General features: G+C 62.3%; 3 protein-coding genes across 3 annotated transcripts; 1 reads left to right on the top strand and 2 right to left on the bottom strand.

Moving 5' to 3' along the window:
• Window positions 1-180: 180 nt before the first annotated feature.
• MNEG_11913 (hypothetical protein) lies at window positions 181-2,735 on the bottom strand (the record flags this gene model as incomplete). Its single annotated transcript, XM_014039617.1, has 7 exons — window positions 181-273; window positions 521-667; window positions 1,054-1,182; window positions 1,456-1,563; window positions 1,982-2,061; window positions 2,376-2,469; window positions 2,706-2,735. The coding sequence occupies 7 exons, from the start codon at window positions 2,733-2,735 to the stop codon at window positions 181-183; spliced, it is 681 nt and encodes a 226-aa protein (XP_013895071.1).
• A 1,462-nt stretch (window positions 2,736-4,197) lies between these two features.
• Window positions 4,198-5,115, bottom strand: MNEG_11912 (calcium-dependent protein kinase; the record flags this gene model as incomplete). Its single annotated transcript, XM_014039616.1, has 3 exons — window positions 4,198-4,294; window positions 4,585-4,640; window positions 4,987-5,115. 3 exons carry the CDS (start codon window positions 5,113-5,115, stop codon window positions 4,198-4,200), a joined length of 282 nt encoding a protein of 93 aa, XP_013895070.1.
• Window positions 5,116-6,721: 1,606 nt separating this feature from the next.
• MNEG_11911 (hypothetical protein) lies at window positions 6,722-7,614 on the top strand (the record flags this gene model as incomplete). Its single annotated transcript, XM_014039615.1, has 1 exon — window positions 6,722-7,614. A coding segment is annotated over one exon (893 nt), but the record flags the coding sequence as incomplete, so codon positions are not given.
• Window positions 7,615-7,622: the final 8 nt, after the last annotated feature.

Below are 7,622 nucleotides of genomic sequence, written 5' to 3'. Positions count from 1 at the left end.
GGGGGGGAGTGTGGGGTTGGGTGCTGGCTGAGGAGCGACAGTATACATGTACGTGTGCACGCGCTCGTGCGCTGATGAACACGAGTGCACAAAAGAGATGCGCTCCGATGCGCTCTGCCCCCGCCCCCCTTCCCCCGCCGTTCGAAAGGTGCATTCAGCGCCATGTCATTATGCCAGGCCCTAAATCCCCTCGGCCCCCGACCCACCCTCAACATCGTCGGGGCTGAGGCTCTGGCCGACCACCATGAGTGCCATCTTTTTCAGCTTGTTCATCTGAGGAGTTCACGGTGAAGGTCACCGCGAGACGCACGCGAGGCGGCAGGAGCGGGGCAGGGTGTCTTGTCTCAGGAAGGCGACGGGGCCCTTTGCTGGGTTGCTTGGGGGTGGTATCAAGCTGGGCAGCCTTCGGCCAAAGGCACATGCGCGCCCCCATCCATCGCCGCTGCATCGAGCGAGCTCAGGGGTGAGTATGCACGTCTGCCATCCTGCCCCTCGGCCCCGTCGGAGGCGGCTCGAAAACGTTGAAAGCGCGCGGACGGTTGCAGAGCAGCGCCTGACAGCGCTTGTGAGTCAGACGGCTTGCCTGTGCGAAGCGGTGCATCCTCTCCAGCACGACGCTGTCCAGTTTGACGTCTGAGGCGACACCCTCCTTCACCAGCCAGTCGTGCTGGGGTGTGTAAGTGTGTGTGTGTGCGTGTGTGTGTGTGTGTGTGTGTTTGAGAGAGTGAGCATGTGTGTGTGTGTGTGCACGCGCGCGTGTGTGTGTGTGTGTGTGTGTGTGTGTGTGTGTGTGTGTGTGTGTGTGTGTGTGTGTGTGTGCACGAGCGAGAGAGAGCTTGCGCGTGGGCTCTCACACACGTGTGTGCGCAGCGCACTGCGCATGTGTGCGTATGCGTGTACACGTGTGCGGGTGCGCTCGCTTGCGGCTTGAGGATGGCGGCGCGCGAGGCACGTATGGCAGTGTCGTGTTGCCTGTGGCGAAATCCAAGCCTGGCCATGCGTGACGCGCGTGTGGAGAGCTTCAGGGTTCAGGGTTTGGGGTCCAAAGCGCACCTTCAGGATCTCGTGGGCCGAGACGCGCTGGCTGGGGTCCCGCGTGAGCATCTGCCTGATGCAGTCCTTGGCCTCAGGGCTGACCTTGGGCCACGGCTCTGACTTGAAGTCGATGTCGCCCTTCAGGACCTGCGGTGGGAAGTTCACGGCGCACGACATCGGCATGGGTGTCAAGTGCACGGCTCGTGAGACGAACAGCTCCACAAGTGAGAGGCTGTTGGCCTTGTTGGATCATGCTGCAAACTTCAGAGGAGAGCTGCAGACAACAACTGATCCAGGGAGCCCGGAATGTCCGCGGCAGGTTTACCGCAATGCAACCCTGCCAGATGCGGTTTGTTCAATGGCGCTGGTTATTAAATCATTTTTGAGGCACAGAGATCTCGTGAATCCGGACCGCCGCACCATTTTGAAGATCTGCTCCTCCGTACTGCCCCAGAACGGCGGCAGCCCGCTCAGCAGGATGTACAGGATGACGCCCAGGGACCACATGTCCGCCTGATGGCTGTAATTCTGTAGGTACGGGCCGTTTGATTAGAGATGTGAGCTTAATCAGCACAGCGTTTGTCTGCTTATTGCAGGGCCTCCAGCCAGAGTTGCATAAAAGTACTCTGTGTGACTCTGGCTAAAAACAGCCTAATACAACCACCGACCAGTGGGCATCAAGCTGTTTGACTGAATCCAACGGAGTGGAGGGGCCGTGGCAGGGGCCGTACGGCCGGGGCTGCGCAACGGTGCGTCCGAATCCAGCGGCATTGCGGCCACACCAATGCTGAGAACGCGCCCCGGTTTCCCGGCGCCGCCGGCCCAGCTAGCAAAGGTGATGGCGGCCCCACAGAGGGTAGGGTCCTCAGGGCACACGGCATAAAGAAGTCCGTCGCTTCAAGGTCAAGATCACTGGCAGGCCGTCGCAGCAAGGCCGCGCACGCACCTTCTGCAGCACCTCGGGCGCGACGTAGTAGGGGGAGCCCACCAGCTCCCTGAACCGCTCCCCCTGCCGGAAGAAGGTGCCTGGGGTGCGGGGAGAAGCCGCCGCGGCGTGGGGGCGTGAATGCGGCGAGCAGGGCTGTGGAAACGGGCGCGGGCCGGCCTTTGCTGATGGGACGGGCAGAGCCGCTGGGCGAGCATGTGCCTGAGCGAAAAGAAACAGGCCTTTGAAGGCCATGCGCCCTGTTCCGTGACTGCAAGTCGAGCTTGGCAGCAGCAAGGCACGCGGGCCCGCCAGGGGCGGCCGGCGACGCGATGCGACATGTGCGTGCCAGCTAGCAGCCCCGGCATGATCCCATAAATTCAAGGAGGACGGGTAGCCCGATCCGGCGACTCACTCAGACCGAAGTCTGTAACTTTGAGGTCTGCGTCGGGCTCCTTGCTGGTGAGCAGGAAGTTCTCCGGCTTTAGGTCACGGTGCACCACCCCCAACTGCAGCAGGGTTTGGGGAAGGACAGAGACGGCGCAAGATGGGGGGTCTAGTAAGCAAACGGGGCAACCTCGGCAACCCCGGCGCGTGCTGGGCGCTGGCCGGGGCCCAGTGGGAGCGTAGTATTGCGCCGACCATGGCATGCGGGAAACTCCGCATTGCACAGGCCGCGCGGCCCCGCGCGACGGGTTTGAGGCGTGTGCGGACTGGCCCACTTTTGCCTCTCGATTTGCCCCACCTCGTGGCAGTGGCGCAGGACCTCCGCCATCTGCCTGAACACGCCCGCCGCCTTCTTCTCGCTTCGGGGCGCCGGTTGGGGGCGAGGGTCGGGGGGAGGGGGCGTCGGTGGACCGGCCGCGACGGTGGGCGTGCGAGAGCGGCATGCTGCTGCTGTTGGGAGCGTCGTTTTGGGGTTGAAGGTTTGGGGTTGCCACCTGTGGCGACTGCCCTTTCTCCCACGCATCATCGGCCGCTTCCAGGGGACCGTTTGCGTGTGTGGGCGGGTGCACACACTGAGGCGCGCACGTGTGCACGCGTATGCACGTCGACCCCTCCCTCCCACACCCGCAATGTTTTGCAAACATTGGCGACAGCAACCTGCACCTCGGCCCACATACGTTTTGATTTTATGTAACAGCAGATCTGTCACTCGAACACCCTCACAAGCCCCGCACTCACCGCACAGACACCCACCTGAAGCTGCCCACAGACGCTGTCCCATTCAGCGCTGGTTGCCTCTCCCCCTCTGTCCCCGCACGCCCCGCCCCCCACGCACCCTTCCACGCACACACACACACACACACACACACACACACACACTCTCACACACACTCTCTCTCTCACACACACACAAGCACCCTTTCACACTCACCCTTATACACACGCACAAGTGTGCACACAGACACAAACACGAGCACACACACGAGCACACCACACACAAGGAACGTCGACCCATGCGCTGCCCGAATTGTCCACATCCATCCGAAGATGCCCAGAGCCGCAATCCCATCAAGGTGGCAGCTTCTCCCCCCAACACACATACACACAATCTCCTTTGCTCTCTCACGTACACACGCACTCTACTTGTCATGCACACACGTGCACCCCCCCCCACACACACGTTCAAACTCACACAAGCACGCACATGAGCACACAACACACCCATGAAATGCCCGAAAATGTTGATGGCCACCTGAAGCTGCCAGCAGCCACTATGCTGTCGAAGAGCTCTCCCCCAGAGCACAGCTCCATCACCAGGTGCACCGAGTCCTTGTCCTCGTAGCATGACTAATGGGATGAGTCATTGTGGGTCGTTTGATGATGATTGGGTGGTGACGTGATATGAAAGCAGGGGTGCACCATGATGCGAGCGCCCGAAGGGCGTGCGAAGGGAGGAGGTGATGGGCAATGCAGCTGTAAAGGCACGCATCGCGCACGGGGTGCGTTTGCTGCGGTTTCGGCAGCGCGAGGGCCCGTCGCAATCATAAACGCGGTCTGCTCCGCTGCCTGTGTGGACGGCCAGCGGCGTGGCGGCACTTGCCGTGCCGTTCGCTGCCCAGCACAGCAGATCACGCGTCGACGAGAGGGCGGACCTGAATTGGCCACCACCACGCCCGCAGCGCGGCGCTTTTGCGCGATCGCTCGAACGCACGGCTCATGGGGCAGGCAAGGGGGGCGTAGCGCATGGTGGCACACCAGACGTGGCGTAGTGCGTTGCGTCACGCGCTGACTCACACCTTGAGGGTGACTACGTTTTTGTGGCCTCCCAGCAGGTTCATGATGGACACCTCCCCCAGGATGTCTTTCACATCCTCCTTGCATGTCAACCTGTGTTTGCAAACATGAACAGGATGAAGATGATAAGCAGACTGGATGGGGGGGGCCTGGATGAGGCATCGTGGGATGGGCACACATCAAAGCAGCACAATTTTTTCTCATGGATGAAACGTGGGGCACTTGGGGCCTGCTCCGTGGCGCCCGCCGCCGCGGGTGCATCTGCCCAGGCGCGTCTGCTACGCCGCTTGGCAGTGTGCGGCGCTCCGCACTGCGCGAACGCAGCTGTAGGTATTGCATGCGCGCAGCGGTCCGATGCCAGAGGCACAGTGGCCAGCGCTGACCTGGCCTTTGAGATGCTTTTCACCGCCACCCGCTCCCCCGTCGTTTTGTTGCGGGCCTGAGGGGAAATCGATCGCGTTTGGTATCAGGTGCAGACGGATGCAGACGAGCCAGGGGCTCGAAATCGGTCCGCTTGGTCGGTGGCGGCCATCTGAGGGTTTGGCTAGCCATCTACGTGTGTCCCTGGCCAGGCGTACGCATGTGTCTGTCGCGCAAGCGGCCGCCACATGCAGGCCTGTCCTGCAGAGACACAGCGTGCCGCGTGGGCCGGCAGCCGCCGACAATGTCGCCTGGACTGCTGCGTCGGGCAACGCGGACGCGCATGCACGGTGCCGCTCGTGCGCAGCCCGTATGCCGCATCTTGGGGCCATTGAATACGGAAGAGGCACCAAGCGTGCGCGCACCAGGTGCACCACGCCAAAGGCGCCCTTGCCCAGCTCCTTGTCCAGCAAGTATTCGGCCTCCAGGCGCGGCGCGTCCGGGCCTTTGCCGAGGATGTCGGCGGCCGAGAAAGTGGCAACGGCGGTGGCCATGGCTCACACTGCGAACTATAAGATATTATTGTGTCTCAGGCTACACTGCGGGCGCTTCTGTCGCGTAGATCGGTGATCTGCACACTCAAACAAGTGCCAATACGCCGCGGGGCCTCACAGACTACCGCATGTACAGGTCGACGGATGCCTGGATCATCGCAACAAGCTTGATCATGGGTGTCTGGGCCGGACCCAACCAAGGGGAGAGGGCACCGGCAGTTGCTGGTGTCGTGGCAGGTGGAGAGTGACGGCTTGTGCTGCTGAGTTTCCCCGGCTAGCTTGGCAGAGAGACAATGATGCGCGCTGCCCGCCGTATAATGAGGCATACGGTGCGATCCAACAGGATGATGTTTGGTTTATATGGCGTCAACCGTGCGTGCGAGGGGGCCTCGCACATCACAGAAGCAGTCTGGTTGCTTGTCCTGCGTTGCATGCAGTTCCTGGTTTCGAGCTCTTAGTCACATACAACTGTGGCACCCTTATAGTTTCCAAGATCTGCCACCATCGTAAAGCACACTTGCCGTTGGCCGGCAATGCTTGGTCAAACTCAGCAACTGTCTGGTGCCAGTGCTGGTGCTACCAATCGGGTACCATAGCGCAGAAAGGAGTGTTTTCATCCAACCCTCATGGCAGTGGATAAGCACACCCATAACAAGAGGACGGGTCTATCAAACAACCATTGACGGACCCATAGGCGAGCAGTATCTTCGCACCGGCGAGGGTACTGGAATGCTGACTCAGCGTGCTGAGTAGCCTCACCACTCCTTCTGTCTACCTGATGGGCATCCATCGTCGTCCCCTCGCATGCCCATGAAACGTACGCCGTGTGGTTGCTTGCCGTATGTAACAGCCAACACAGTTCAAGCCACTCAGTCAAAACAAAACCACAGCAACTTCTCAGGATTGCCAATGGAGGATGGCTGCCCCCTGCAATCCCGTCTTGGGCGGCTGTCCCTGGTTTGACACATTGACTTGCCCTGAAGATTCACAATGCATGAAGCAGATGCCTGCAGCGTCCTGCGCTCGGCTTCTGCTGTGGCGCCCGTGTTGAGGAATGGCGTGGCACTGTGGGGAGCAGGGCGAGCCGCCATGCACGCACATGCGGCCGTCTTTTGTTGGCCAGCCGCAGGCAGCTGAGACGCAGAACCGGGATGCTAATGACCATCACAAGTCCCCCTGTACCTGACTTGCACCCGCGCCTGCCCTGTTTGTCGCATCAAGGCTGCACCGAAGCGAGAACTGGACCACGCGCCTTGGTCAATGACCCATCCGGTGACAGAGCGGACCCCAGCTAGACTGCCGTCAATAGGGCTGTTTCAGCGAGATATGCCGAGAAAGATTGTGTATAAAGGTCATATTCAAGGGATAACGGGTTGTAACTCGGCTACGGAGTGCGAATGCACGGCAGGGCATCGGGCTCAGCCCTCGCCAGTGAGAGGCGGACGTTCTTCAAAGCACTGCAAAGAGTCATCCGTCTATGCTGCTTACTTCTCGCACTGCCTGTGGTATCGCCTCTCATCGCTGCATGGTGTTTGTTTCCAGCGCTCCACGCACGATCTAGTCGTCTTTGTGTCTTCCTTCGCATTGGAATTATTGCAGGCCGTGAATGAGACGCACGCACGCCTCCCCTGGCGGCGCGGCGCCGGCCGCAAGAGTTGCAGTGCTCGCGCTGCTCGCGGTTCTCGCAACCGCAGCCGCGGCATGCTGCACGCCGCCGTGCCCATCCAGCGCGCCGCCGGTGACTTTTGCCGCGGCGGCCCGACGCCTGCGGCAGTCTGGCGACGAGCCTGAGCTCGCCGATCGCAATGCCGCAGCCGCCAAAGAGGAGGACGTATCGGGGCAGTCGGCTGGCGGAGAGGTCAACACCTCTGGAAAGCACGACAAAGCCAGCAGGAAGGACGAGGCAGGTGACACGGCCCCTTCCAAGGCGCCTGCCACGGAGGAGGATGCAGCGGCGGGCGCGAGAAGCAGCGACGGTGGCCGCGGGGAAGAGGAGGGGGTCGGCGGAGCCGGGTGGCAGGGGCCGGCCGCACCTAAGGGTGTCGCGGGTGGGCAGGCTAAGGGGAGCGGCTCAAAGGCGGGGCCGGCGGCGGGTGCCGGGGCCGGCGGCGTTCGCGAGGGCGATGCTGCAGACCAAGAAGAGGGCAGCAGCAGCGCGGCAGCAGGGCAAGGCGCTGACGCGGCGGCAGACGAGGAGGGCGCCGGCGCCGAGCGCAGCCGCGGCGCGGCGGCGCGCGCCGGCGCCGCGGGCGCCGGCGACGGCAAGGGCGGGAAGGGCAAGCCGGCGAGATCTGCGGCAGGAGGCACCGACGAAGATGCGGAACCCGGCGCGCCTGGGGCCGCTGGCGACGAGGGTAGCGAGGCTGAGGACGAGGCACCCAAGGCGAAACCGCGTGCCGGCAAGAAGAAGAAATTTGATGATTTTGAGGATGGGATAGTGGATGAGGACGGGTCGGAAGACGGCGGCGGCGCGGCGGCCGGCGGGACGGGCGCGCGCGCGTCGGCGG

This window comes from Monoraphidium neglectum (genome assembly GCF_000611645.1).
Source record: "Monoraphidium neglectum strain SAG 48.87 unplaced genomic scaffold scaffold02965, whole genome shotgun sequence".
Lineage (NCBI taxonomy): Eukaryota > Viridiplantae > Chlorophyta > Chlorophyceae > Sphaeropleales > Selenastraceae > Monoraphidium > Monoraphidium neglectum.
This window is presented reverse-complemented; position numbering and strand designations above follow the sequence as displayed.